The sequence below is a fragment of the Dufourea novaeangliae genome, unplaced genomic scaffold, assembly GCF_001272555.1.
Source record: "Dufourea novaeangliae isolate 0120121106 unplaced genomic scaffold, ASM127255v1 scaffold125, whole genome shotgun sequence".
NCBI lineage: Eukaryota > Metazoa > Arthropoda > Insecta > Hymenoptera > Halictidae > Dufourea > Dufourea novaeangliae.
The window spans coordinates 5,163,971-5,177,776 of NW_015374020.1; the positions used below are offsets into that span (position 1 = coordinate 5,163,971).

Here is a 13,806-nt window from a genome sequence, read left to right on the forward strand (position 1 = left end):
TCTGTCAGTGTGTATACGTGTGTGTACGGGGCGTACTTTCCTCCGGGAAAGCTCGTTTCCAACGGACTTTCTATCCGCCTTCGTCTTTTTCCGGCTCCTTCTCTCTCTGCTCCTCCAACGTGGCGCCGCTGAATTCCGTGGGCGGCCACGGGAACGCTGTTCTTCCCTGTTAATGAGATCGTCGAACTTTATTTAGAAACTTCTTTGTACTCTTTATTTTACGAGCCTTCGAACCCGAGGCACCGAGCAACCCGATTTTCTGCCGGCGGATCTTTGAAAAAAAAAAAAAAAAAAAAGAAAAAGAAACTTCCTCCACCCACGGAATAAGGAAGACGTTACTCGTAATTAAAACGCGAGATACGGATGCGGAGAATGGTACACGGATATCCGAGGAGAAGGAACGCGTTTCCTTCGCGTAGCATTTAGGTCGAAGGCGTAATTCATCTCGTCCGTGCTTCCTGTTTTTTTTCTTTCTTTTTTTTTTTATCTTTCGACGCGAAATCTCCGCTTTCCCGAGAGTTCGATCGAAACTCGTTTGCAGAGCGAGGTCGCTGGAATCGAATCGAATCGATTTAGCTTGGTGCTCAAACGGAGGAAGGGGGAGCGAATTCGGTCGTGCAGGGGGTCGCGTGAATTGGCGCAAACCGGTCGGAGTAGCGTGGCGACGAACGTCGGGCTTGTCGTGGCTCGAGTTACGCTAATTGTTCCATCGATTTGCCGGGTCGCCGGGTTCGGTTTTTGCTCGATGCTCGACGTTGGTCCCGACCCGGCGGCCGAGATTGTTCGGAGCCCGGCGAAATGGCACCGTCGCTTCGGGGAACGTTAAATCGTCGTCGAAGTCGCGCACGGTTGAAAATGCTCGCGGGGCAACACGGGAAATGGGCAACGGGAGATTCGACCCAGGAATATTAATCTCGAGTCGCGGGGCCATAAATCCTCTTCCGTTTGTAATAAACGGATCCGGGGCGCAGCTCGAATCCTCCGCGGTTCCCACCGTTCGGATCTTTCGATCGACCCTTTTCATCGTCGATTCGACGCGATGGGACTGCGGGGGTGGGCTGCGTTTTCCCGGGATATCGAAGGATCCGCGTCGGATAAGCGAGAAAAGTAAAAGAACGGAAAAGACTTTCGTTGGTGGGGTGATTAATGCGCGTCCAGGAATATTCTTTTGTCGGGCAAAAATTATGGAGTTCGTTGCCGAACGGACGCGTCGCCTTTACTCCGAAAGAGAATATGTATACATATTTATATCGACGAACGAGGCTTTTCCTGTTCGCCGAGTCTTTCGACAAAGTAGCCGAGTGAAAATCCTCCGGCGAAAATTCCGTTCGCCAAGAGACAAAGCGACCGTCGCGCGATTATCGAACCCGCCGTGCCTCGGTTCCAGGATCCTCCTTGCTCCTCCATTTGACAAACCGCGCTCCAGCTACTCAGCTAACATTGAAAAGACCGTCCACGCACAAAGGAGAACCGTCCCGACCCTCGAAACGTTCAATCTCCAGGCAAACCTCTTCTCTTCCCGTTTCAGAAATCTCGTGCACAATCTGAGCCTGACCGATCTGACCGAGCAGCAAAGGCTGACTTGGTACTCGACCGACAGTGACGTGAAGATGTGCCTGGTTAAAGGCACGCCCGAGGAGAACTGCCAGAATTATATTCGTATCCTGGTGAAAACGGAGGCGAACACGTTGCTGGTGTGCGCGACGAACGCGTTCAAGCCGATGTGTCGGGATTACGGGGTTCACGTGGGCAATTACACGATCCTGAAGGAAAAGGGGGGCCAGGCGATGTGCCCGTACGATCCCCGGCATAACAGCACCTTCGTCTACGTGGACGGGGAACTTTACACCGGCACGGTCGCCGATTTCGCGGGAATGGACCCCATCATTTACAGGGAGCCGTTGCAGACCGAGCAGTACGACTCGAAGAGCCTGAACGGTGAGTAATTACGTACGAGACTCGTTTCGTTCGCGTAGCAACGTCGCGACCTATGAAGACCGTAAGAAAACGAAGGGAACGTTTGAACGAAAAAACGCGAACGAGTCGCCGAGTAAATTCGATGACTCTGTCGGAGTCGTAATCGTGAACCGACGGAACGACGTGTGTTCCCGTCGAAACGTATTTGACATAAAAGAACGAAGTTTCGAGACCGTTGTCCGAGGGACCGTTGTCAATGTGAAACGTGTATAGGTAAGGGGTGGTGGGGGATGATGAATCGACGGCGGAAACGTCAATGTTAAGGCGCGATTAAAAATTGAAATAAGGGTAACACGGGCTCGATGGGCACGGAGAGTAAACAGCTGGAGTGTTTTTGATAGCGGGAAAGAGGTCGGTGGAGCACGCTCGTTCGAAGCAATTTATCGTTCGGGTATACTAAACTTCTTCCGTGGTCGTCGTATAACGGTCCGAAAACTTTCCACTCTCCGTGGAAAACGCGAACGACCAACGGTCTTAAATTAAGGGACAAATTCCTCGAGGAACGGTTACGCGAAATCGTTCCACAGCAGCCAACGAGACAGTCGATTCGAGACTAGATCGAGCCAAGTGTTCTTGTTTGGTCTCGCGATCATCCACGAACCACGGACGATGCGATTTATCGTACTTGTAGTTGTACCAGTTGCAGAGACAGATTTTTAGCATGCCGTACTGCGCACAACAGCGCCACGAACTTTGCAACTGTCTTTCGAACGGTCTAAACAACTTAATGTTGCTCAAGTTAGTGTACGATAAATCGTGCCTACTGTGGCTCGCATTGAAAATCGTCCACGACCTTTCTTTCTTTAATTTTCTTTAGAAAATGTAATATATAAACGTCGATTTCTAGTAGATTAAAAGCTGTAGAAAATAGTAGAGGCCATCCAACAAAATATCAGATTTACACAGTTTTTAATGTTTAAGTTTTATAAATAAGAACAGGTGGACGACTTTTAGTGTGACCATTTTTACTGTATATACTACGTACCACTATAACATCGTTCCTTGGTCCTTATTCCATAAATCCTTCTATTTTCTAGTAATCTTTTATAACAATAAGTAAAGTATTTAGTGGATTTTGCAATGACGAATAAGAACCAAGGGTAGCGGACAATTTTCTTTGCGAGCCAGTGTACATACCACTATTATCCGTGGTCCGTTTTACGCATCGTTTGCGCAAACTATTTGTATCGTAATGGTCCGAGTCCGTAGCGGGCCAATGATTTCGACAGACGTTCGCGATGTCCGCCCCGTCGTTCGCGAAAGTTCGACCGCCTCCTAGGCCGTTCGATTCGCCGTTTACACGAAGTTCCAGAGCAATCGCGGAAGAGGAGGCGGAGGAGGCCAGCTCTCTCGACTTTGAAAATCCTGGCTCGGAGCCACCGGTTCGAGAAATTACTCGGAAACGTCGCGCAGCGATCGGCCACGGTGGTAACGACCGTGCGAGCCGTGCCGGCTTTAATCCACACGGGCGTAATTCCGGGATTAACTGGCGTGCGTGTGCGTGGATCTAGCAGAATTCGCGCTCACGGAGATTATTCCGCGTTGCCCTTCCATATCTGTGTAATAACGACAAAGCAACGCTCGCTACTCGACGAAATACGTCCCCGTTCTGTCGTCGATCGGAGATTTTAATCCGGATCAAAGAACACGCGCCACCCGATCCTTTCTCTCTCTCTCTCTCTATTCACCTGTGCTCTAAAAGACTTTCTGTTCGAACAACTCCTGTTCGCGGATTGTTATTATTAACCGTTTTATCGGACGATTCCACCGTATATTCCGGTGGTCCCATCGATGCTCCGTACGGAGGACAGCATAGAGATACGATTCTCTCGCGATCAACCCGAAAAAAAAATGGTAACGTCGGCCAAGGAACGAGACGGCGGTCTGAGTTACGGTTCCCCAGCGAATTTGCCGAAAGGTCGAATTTCATTCGGGATCGAGACCCCGCCGGGAAAGAATTATAGGCCGGATAGCGAGGGATGACAGAGACCCGCGACACGTACGAATAGTAATTTTTAAGAAAGTTCGCCTCGACGTTTCGGAATCGATTGGCGTTACGTTCCACGGAAACTGGAAACGTCTCCTCCACGGTCGTTGGGGACCTAGAGGGGCGATAAAATTGATACGTCACCTTGTTCCAGGGGTTGACTCGTCCACCGGAGTATTTTAATTGAACGGTGTACGAGCGCTAATCAAGTTTCCCCCACCCGCTGGATAATATTGATTTTCCCTCCGTTCGTTGAAAATTCAATTTTCCCTCACTCTCTCTCCCCCTCTTCCTTTCCATTTCCTTCCTCGTTCCTACTCTATATGTATATGGTATCCTTCGTTCAGAAAGTTTTCGATAATCTTCGGCGTGCTCAACTTTCGTTTCTGGTTCGGAATAATTTCGAGATCGTTGCGGTTTCTAGACAGCTTATTATTTCGAGGACGCGCTACGTCTCGATCTACGCGATCTTATCCCTGTCGCATCCATCGGACTCGATCGATGGGGCACCTCGTCGATTTCATCCGAGGGCATAACTCGTCCGTGAGATAACGTTGAACATTTCTCTAATCGTGGAAAGAACCTGTGCCTGAAAATAAAAAGAACCGAAAGAAGGGCCATGGCTCTCGATCTCCTCCATCGGTTCTTCTGGCTCGTTCGACTGGTCCACCACAAAGAATTCCGCCGGCACTTTGTCTGGATGGGGGCGCAAGTTAAATGCGCCGCGAAAGAAAGACAGCTGGACGACGAGGTGGAACGGCGGGATGGATCGTGGCCGAGGAGGCCGCGGGAACGAGACGAGGAGCGCGGAGAGGGAGAGGAAAACGACAGTATAAATTTATGGGGCTTGGAGCACGGTCGGCTCGGTCGGATATACCTACGCGCCCGACCGAGATTAATATTACTTTATGAATCCTAAGAAGCTTATGAAAACCCTGTCAAGTTAATAAATCGATAAAGTTTTCCCACTTTATCGGGTGGTTGTGCGCGACAAGTGGGAGCGACGCGACCGAGAGGGAGAACGAATACGCCGGCAACGTGGGGAGAAGAGGGCGGAACAATTGAGAGAGGAAAGAAGAGACAGGCCGAAGAGAGAACCGTCGAGCCGTGTCGTTTCACCCCCGCGACGCCGTTCAAATAACCGAGAAAATAAAAGGGTTCTTATGTGTTAACGTTACGTGCAGTCGGCCGCGTCGAGAAGCTGTCGCGCGGAATATTTTCAAAAGTTCGCCATACTTATCGATCGATCGAAAAAGATATGCGTTTATCGTTGGTAGTTCTAGTGTTAAGAACGACTTTCGAGTGAGTACTTCGGGTTCGTCGAATCGCGTGGACGTCGCGTTTTTCGCGAACCAGCATATTTCCAGCTAGACGAACCGAGGGTCTTACTTTCGAGCCAGCAACGGGGCCGTTATCTGCGTGGGTTTATTACGCCGCATCCATTGTTCCGGCGCGGGCTAGTTATCACGTTCGTTTATTTATAAGGGAACTTTATGGCCGCCATTTACCGCGGCATCCTACACGTAATAACAATAATGGGCTTGTAACGCATGTGCATTCTAATTGCAGCGCCGAACTTCGTGAGCTCGATGTCCCAGGGAGACTTCGTCTACTTCTTCTTCCGGGAAACCGCTGTAGAATATATCAATTGCGGCAAGGTAAGTAGTTTGCGCCCCGGCTTAATTGCGCAATTAGTTTCGCGAGCCCTGGATCCATTTCGGGGAACGACCGGAAAATCGACGACGATTAAACTGTTCCCGCGGAACTCCAACGAATAGAAATTCCGGGGAGGGGATGGTTGTTCCTCGTCGATTTGGCCTACTAACGACGGCGTCACGCCATCTTTCTTCACCTTACCACGTATGCAACGAACGATCGTTTTTCGTTGCGCCTCTCAAACGTCGCTCTTCGGATCTGCTTAATTTTTGGACGCGATATTGCGTGTCATTTCGTATACGAAGACTGTCAGAAGCAATGAGCTGAAAACGAGAAGATCGGAATATTTTCACCCTTAATTTTCTTTTTCTCCATTACAGACCGTCTATTCTCGCGTGGCGAGAGTCTGTAAATACGACCGAGGTGGTCCGCATCGTTATCGCAATAGGTGGACCTCGTTCCTAAAGTCCCGACTCAATTGTTCCGTCACTGGAGACTTCCCTTTTTACTTCAATGAAATACGTAAGTACAATACGTTCGTCTGGACCGTCGAGGACGCTGTCAGATTACGCGACCGATCTCCGTTACCCCCCGGGTTCGTTCAGCGGGAAATCGGTTTCCCCCGTTTCGAATCGATAGAAAGAGGAGATCGAACGCGGCTGTGACGGTGTCGTCGATTTTCAAAAAAAAAAAAAAAAAAAAAGAAAAAAAAACCGGCGTTTGCCCGTTCGAGGGACGTGGGAAGAGCAGCCGTTGGAAATAAATTTCCTCGGCTCGCTCGTAAACGTCTACGGGTGCGAGCGAAACCCGGTCGCGCAAACAAAGAGCCTCGAAATTACACCCGAGCGTTATTTGCAGAATCAACGACGGAACTGATATCGGGCCAGTACGGCAATAAGTCGGCGCAACTGATATACGGCACGTTCACCACCCCGGTGAACAGCATCAGCGGTTCGGCCGTTTGCGCGTTCTCCTTGCAGGACATCACGGGCACGTTCAAAGGGAACTTCAAGGAGCAGAGCGCGATCAATTCGAATTGGCTGCCGGTGCAGAACACCAAGGTGCCCGACCCGCGACCCGGACAGTGCGTCAACGATTCACGCTCGTTGCCCGACTTGACGCTCAATTTCATTCACACGCACTCCCTGATGGACGATCTGGTTCCGAGCTTCTTCGGCCAACCGATCGTTATACGCACCAGTTTCCAGTAAGATTCCTTGTATCCCTAACGATTATCTTTTAGGATTTATCGAAACGTTCTAACGTGGAAATATTCTTGTGAAACGACAGTTACAGATTCACGCAGATCGCCGTGGATCCTCAAGTGAAGACCCCAGGCGGTAAGACGTACGACGTGTTGTTCATCGGCACGGACAACGGGAAGGTGATCAAAGCGGTGAACGCGGACTCGGCGGACACTTATCTGAAGGTCAGCCCGGTGGTGATCGAGGAGATCCAAGCGTTCCCGTCGTCGGTGCCGGTCCGGGGGATTAAAGTGGTCCGAGCGTCTCAGGCTGGCGACGGCCTCGAGGACGGCAGACTGGTCGTGATAGCGGACAGCCAGGTACAGGCCCTCAGGCTTCATCGGTGCTACAGCGATCGGATCTTGTCGTGCGGGGAATGCGTGGCTCTGCAGGATCCCTATTGCGCCTGGGACAAGATGGAGGGCAAGTGCAGAGCGTTGGTGGGTCCTGCGTCCACCGACGCCAGCAGGTTTCTGCAGAGCGTCGCAACAGGCTTGCATTCCTCCTGTCCGCCGAGCAAAAGCCTGAACAAGGACGCAGGCAGCGTCGGCGCCATTTCCGCGAATCAGAACAAGTTCCCCCAGGACTCGATGATCCCTAGTAAAGAGGGCCAGGGAGGGGAGATCATCAACATCATGCAAGACGAGGAGCAGGATAGTTCAGGTAGTTGAGAGGAACGATACGATTCTCGGTGATTGCTACTTCCGACGTAAATAGCTCCCATACTTTTTGGTTCGATTCAGGCCCCGAGGTGTCAGCGGCAGACTCGCCACCGCCGCAGTACTCCGTGGAAACGTTGGTGATGGCCGTGGTGGCTGGTGCGTTGGCGGCTTTGTTCGTCGGTTTCGTGGCCGGTTACCTGTGCGGCAGGAAATGCAGAAAGGACGAGGACGACAATCTACCGTACCCGGACACGGAATACGAGTACTTCGAGCAACGCCAAAACGTTAACAGGTGAGGGCGAGAAACAGTAATTGTTTTGGCCTCCGTCGGAGTTACGAATAATCCGACGCTTCGTTTTTTGATGTTGCAGCAGGCTAGCGCCCGAGCCAAAGTTACTGCCACAGGAGGAAGTGACGTACGCGGAACCGGTCCTGGTCCCGCAACCGCCAAAGCTACACTCGCCAAAGGGCACGATGCGAAAGCCACCCGCGACACCGACGGAAACGTTGTTCCAGTTTCCGGACGGTTACGGTTTCCGCGGACCGAGGGACAATTTCGGCACCCTGCGGTCCCACCAAGGGGACGCGTATCGTCGCAACGACGGGTTCGCGACCACCCGCAGCGTGAAGAAGGTTTATCTCTGAGAAACGAGCGAGGAGGGAGGCGGCCGTCACCGGAGCCTAGGACGGCCAGCGCGCAATCGTCGTAACGCGATTGTGACGTCCGGGGGACAATCGAACCGCGAGCTAGCCGGCCCGAGGACGCTAGAGTCGCCCTCGCCGCCGTCGAGCGTCTCGTCCAGTTCCCCGTCGCCTCCCTCCTCGTCGCCCTCGCCCACCCTCGTACCGATCGCGATGACCGGCGGCTCGCCGCCACCGCCGACGCCGCCCTGCAGTTTCATCTACCGGTCATAGTCGTCGTCGTCGTCGGCGTCGGCGACGGCGGTGGCGGGAGCGTCGACGTCTTCGTCACCGCCGCCGTCGTACACCGCTTCTTGTTACGCGACGCCAGCTGCCGGGACACCGTTCTATGGGTCCGCTGGCCGTTCCGCCGATTCTGTATAGCACAGCGTATTCGAGGTCAGCCAAGGAAAACATGGGCACGTGCATCTCTAGCGGCCGCATCGCTGCCGCCACCGCCACCGCCGCCGACTTTCCCTGTTTTTGTCCGCGGTTTCGTTGCGTGTGCTAGTTTGCGGTTCATCGTCGCTTGGTCCTCGATTGCGTTTCAGACCGCGTCGCGTCGGAATCGCCGCTGACGCGTGCATACGTAAACGATACACGGTAAATATGCGTGTCGATCGAGTCTAGAGATAGCCGAGACGGCACCTAGGGGAGAGTCGCGGCCGAGATAAGAAAACCGAGACGATTGCTCTCCTCCCGCACGGATATTTCACGCGTCGATCGTTCGATCGACGTGTTTCACGGTCTACGACGAGGATTCTTCGTGTTCCCTGTTCGGAGGAGAGTACGGTAGTCTCGAGTCGGTGAACGAAGCGAATGAAAAACGAGCGTTTACTCGGCGTTGATCATCCAGCCGTAACAACACGAGCCGCGTCGCAACGTCGCGATCTCCGCCGTTTTATCCGATCGGACCTAACCCCGATTTTAACGCGCGTGTGGTATTACGACAAGGTTTCTTCTCGTGTGAAGTCAATTAAAAGAGACTATCGTCGGGACTCGCGTTGCGATTTTTCTAATGTTGTAATATTTAAAACTAGCGAGTGATCGACAGTGCCATTATTGTACGCGTAATACTGCCGCGTGCCACGATATTTCGGGACATCCACGCGTTGAATCGCGGCGTTGTTTTCTCACGACCCGGTTCGGTCGCTCTCACGAGATGGAAAAGATAGCACATGAGAGGAATGGAAAAAGGAACGTTCAATCGCGGCATCGTGCCATAAACACACTAGCTCGTAATTCCCGTAAAATCGCGGAGATCGTCGCATTGCCTTTGTACGATGGGGTTGGTTAAATCATTGCGGACTCTTTGGACCGCCGCGACGAGCCGTTGCGAAATTTCCCGCGACCGATTCCTAATTTTCTCATACGTTTCGGAAACACGCGTTTCACCAGCTGCACAATATACGTAAGTAGAGAGCAAAGAAAACAACAGGAGAGCGACAGAGAGAGAGATAGGTGTTTCAAAGATAGAGAAAATGGTTACAAACGAAGCGAAAGAGAGAGAAAATGTTTTGGAGGAGGAACGGGAGTGGTACAGGGCTTGTATGTAAATAATACGTATATACAAAGAAACGACAAATAGCATATACAACGGTTTAAGAGTTCTTACGAGCGGCAGGGGGGAGAAAGAGAGACGAGAGAATCAGTCCACCTAGAAATCTGGGCCCGATGGTACACGTAGACATCTATCTTAAAGTGCTTCTTATTTCAGTGTGTTTAGAGGTAACGCGTATGTGATATATTCTATATGACGAGATGTTTTCTAGGCGTTGACAGAGAGGGAGAGCGAGAGAACGATAGAGTGACAGGGTGTGTGTGTGTGTGTGTGTGTGTGAGTGAGTGAGAGGGAGAGAGAGAAAGGAAAGAAACAGGAAAGTAGGCTGGTGCGATTCAAACGACTCTCTTCGATAGACTTCAGACGATAGACCGCGGATGGAAACGCAGCGGTGAACTCGACGGTCCTTTGTTCACAAGAATCTCGATCGCATCACTTTCGAGGGCTATACCCGTGTCGGGATCTCGTTCAAGTTGAATCGAGTACGCGTTTCGCTTCGCGTTATCTGTTCTTTCCTCTTAACGCAAGTGTATTCTCGTTTCCTATCGGCGAGAGAAATTCGCGAAATTCTGTGAACAATCGAGCGAGGGTAACACGCCGTTTTATCGTTTTTCTTCTTTTTGTTTTCATTCTCGTTCGACACGCACACGACATAACACCGAATACACACGAGAACCGACTCGTCCGTTTCTCGCCGCGGCATTTCTTCTTCTTTTTTTTTTTTAAGAACATGATCGCGTACCGATCGTTAGGCGGACGGATCGATCGATCGATCCAGTTTTAATTGCGAAACGAAGGCCCGCTCCCCGCCTCTGCATTCACCCCCTAAACGGAAAGACTGAAACGACTGTTCTCGAGCGGGGCGGGCCTCTGAATCCGTTCATCGTTCTTAGAGTACCGTTAGATCGGCATCGACGAACACGGTTTCCTTTATCGACAGTACAAATGTTCATCGCGTTTTACATACCGGTAAGTTTTTCGCTCGTTTCCGCGAGCCGTCGACGCGTCTGTGTCCCGTGACTGTTCCCGGCACGCAACCGATCGTACATCGTAATCCATAAGAGAATTCAGCTCGAAGGCCTCCACTGTGTTCCTGTTCGCGACAAAAGACTGGCGTTTACCTAGTGACGATCGCGTTAACGTTTATGAAAAAAAAAAAAAAAAAAAATGGAGAAGTTCCGGTTTAGCGTGCAGGGAAGATGACGGGCCACGAGGAGTTCCGCATCTCGCGCAGTAAACCGACACGCGTCGACTTGATAAAGGGGACACGATTTTGTCCGCGTAAACGCATGCCAAACGAGTTCGTAGGTACATGCATACACATTTACACAAACGCATACACGTACACAGAGGCGCGGAAATCCGCGTGTTTCAAAGCTGCCATGTATAATCGACATACCCGACACTTCTCGTCGTTGCAAAATATCTAATTGTACGGTGTGAGTAGCGTATTTTTAACGGCTTTGCTTTTCCGCGTCGTTCGAAGTGGAGGAACCGCGCGCGGTTTTCATAAGTTTGATACGACAAACGAGTTCGCGTTTTTATCCGGTTAAGATTCACCTAAAATCGCCGTTCTAGCGATGATTTACGCGAATGAAAGACTCAGGCACGATACCAAAGATATTAAAACACGTAAACTAGACACACCGTTGGTCGTTCGCGTTGATGTGGTTGAACGTTCAGAGGCGCACAAAAACGGTAGGAATGTATACATAGTGTATAGTGGCCTCCTCGCACAAAAGGCAAAAAGCAAAAAAAAAAACGAAATCGTATCTCGGTTCACGTTCTCGAGAACGGACACGCGCGAAACCGGTCCGTATCGACGATCCCCACCCTCCGTTCGACACCCCTTCTGTTGCCCTCCTTTCCCGCGTAAACAGCGCGTTTAGATGTTTGCTATTTTTATATTTACCCATGCTCGACGACGCAACAATCGTTTCCCCTTCCTTGACTCTGTTGGCGGGATTATGTGTTCATCGCGGGACTGAAAAGAAATTCGAAACGTTGCGAGAAAGCACGTTACGCGCGCGCGGCGTTTGCTCGACCCTCTGCCAAATCATTTTGTAATTTCGCGTGTACTTCGGAGAGGAGGGTAAACGACCGGCTATCGATCGGCAAGGGAGGGGGGGGGGGGAGCGGCAACGATCATCGTGCGGCTGTCGAGGAACACACCGAAACAGGGATGCGCAGGTGAGAATTGAGGAACGATATCGAATCGCAGCCGACGTTGGAATCAAGTAATGCATGAAAAGCTGCGAGCTGGGGGAAGCGTGTGCGATCAGAGAGATATTTTTTCGAAGACAAGGATATTCTGGTAGCAGCGTGTCGAGACGATAAAAGAGATTAAAGGGTCGGACGAAATCGAGAACGCACGCCCGCGCAACGGGGAGGGAGAGAGAGAGAGAGAGAGAGAGAGAGAAAGAGAGTGGTGTTGAAGGAAGCGGCGAGGAAAGGAATCGGAAATACTAATAATCTTTAACGATAGTATAATCGAGAGTTGACGCTTTTGATAAGGATTAAACGAGTAACAGTTAAAGGGACGTAAGTGAGAGAAATCGACGATGATTCGTGTTAAGAAAAACAAAAAAAAAAAAAAAGAAAACGTGTTCAAAGGAGATTCGCGCGAGTTCGTGTTGTTTAAGCCAATAAGGAACGGATTCCATCCAAGATACAAAAGAAAATAAAAGCGAAGAAAAAATTGTTTTCACCTAGACGTTTGATCGAGCGAACGGAATTTTATTTCGGCGATATGTTCGGTGGAATTTCTCCGTTCGAATAATCGGTGTGATTCGACAACGAACGAAAATACGGAGGAGGGTGGTACCGAGGCAAAATTGAAGAGAAACGGGGAAAAACGTGGGAGACGAAATATTGGGGAGAAACAAATTTGCGTTGTCGATGCGTCACGGGCGACGGGGCGCGACGATTTCATGCATTATTTCATTTCAATCGCTTGGTAGGCTCGGGTTTCGTTTGTCTGTACATTTCTAACGGGAAAGCTAGGGAACGATAGAAACGAGGTAAGAGAGAAAGAGAACGAGAGAATGAAACGTGTGCTTGAGAGGGAAAGAAAGTTTAGCCAGTTATTACGATTATAAAATTGAGAAAGAAAAATATTAGGTAGACATATCCGGGACCTTCCTGTTTCAAAGGTTTTGGCCCCGGTTTAGAGATCGCAGCATGTATGATGAAAAGAGTTTCGACGATGAAAGCTTAGACATAAGTAGAGGATTAGCAAACGGTATATATATATATATAGAACGCTTGAAACGTATATTAATATTATAACTTTTTATAAATATATTTTTCCGTCGAAGTCTAGCCTAGTTGGATACATACACGGTTATTAACGACTATTAATTTATCCGATCTGATTATTAATATCGACGATCTAGCGTTAATTCGAACATTTTAGACGTCATAGTTTTACAATGATAGGCGGAAATTGTACGAAGTTGTGAATCACTCGAAATGAGATCCGCGAAACGAGGGAGGTGCGCCCGCGGAAGGCGAAAAAGAGCAGAAGAGACACATTAGTACCTAAAGTTATGAGATTTAACTACTAGCGGTTGAGCGTATTCGACGAAAGGGTCTCTCGGGCGGTTCGCGCGATCCATCGTTTCGAATCGCGTCAAGATCTTACACCGACTCGCGTCGTCGATCTGCCTCTCGCGAGGTCCGGCCTCGACCGACAGGACGACGTTATTCGAGGACAATTTGTTCACTGCGCGAGAGGAGATCGATCGGGTCGGAGGCAGGTCGCGGAACCTCGAGAGTCAGCCCTTTTCGTGCTTTGTAATTAAGTGAGAAACAAAGAAAAACCGGAAGCGACCGGGTGAGTGAAGATTGGGGGTGAGTGAGAGAGAGTGTGAAAGCGTCAGGGAATACTAGCGGAAGCGTGAAAGCGACAGAGAGAGAGAGAGAGAGAGAGAGAGCGAGACGAGAGAAAGAAAATGAGAACGAATATTCATACGCATCTATATGTATACGTGCTTAATTTAGCGAGTACAGTGAACGCGGATATGCAATCGTATCTGC

The 13,806-nt window shown here is 50.3% G+C and overlaps 1 protein-coding gene across 2 annotated transcripts in view; it reads left to right on the forward strand.

Annotated features, from left to right (window-relative positions):
- LOC107188975 (semaphorin-1A) overlaps window positions 1-8,409 on the forward strand; it is a 124,179-nt gene extending 115,770 nt beyond the window's left edge. Inside the window, exons 3-9 of one of the 2 annotated variants that reach the window (XM_015577385.1) lie at window positions 1,529-1,938; window positions 5,534-5,622; window positions 6,001-6,142; window positions 6,479-6,827; window positions 6,911-7,527; window positions 7,608-7,818; window positions 7,898-8,409. In XM_015577385.1, the coding sequence (XP_015432871.1) occupies window positions 1,529-1,938; window positions 5,534-5,622; window positions 6,001-6,142; window positions 6,479-6,827; window positions 6,911-7,527; window positions 7,608-7,818; window positions 7,898-8,171 (2,092 nt within the window). In that variant the 3' untranslated portion in view covers window positions 8,172-8,409. The remainder of the gene's footprint in view (window positions 1-1,528; window positions 1,939-5,533; window positions 5,623-6,000; window positions 6,143-6,478; window positions 6,828-6,910; window positions 7,528-7,607; window positions 7,819-7,897) is intronic. The other variant, XM_015577386.1, reaches the window with a different exon arrangement.
- Window positions 8,410-13,806: the final 5,397 nt, after the last annotated feature.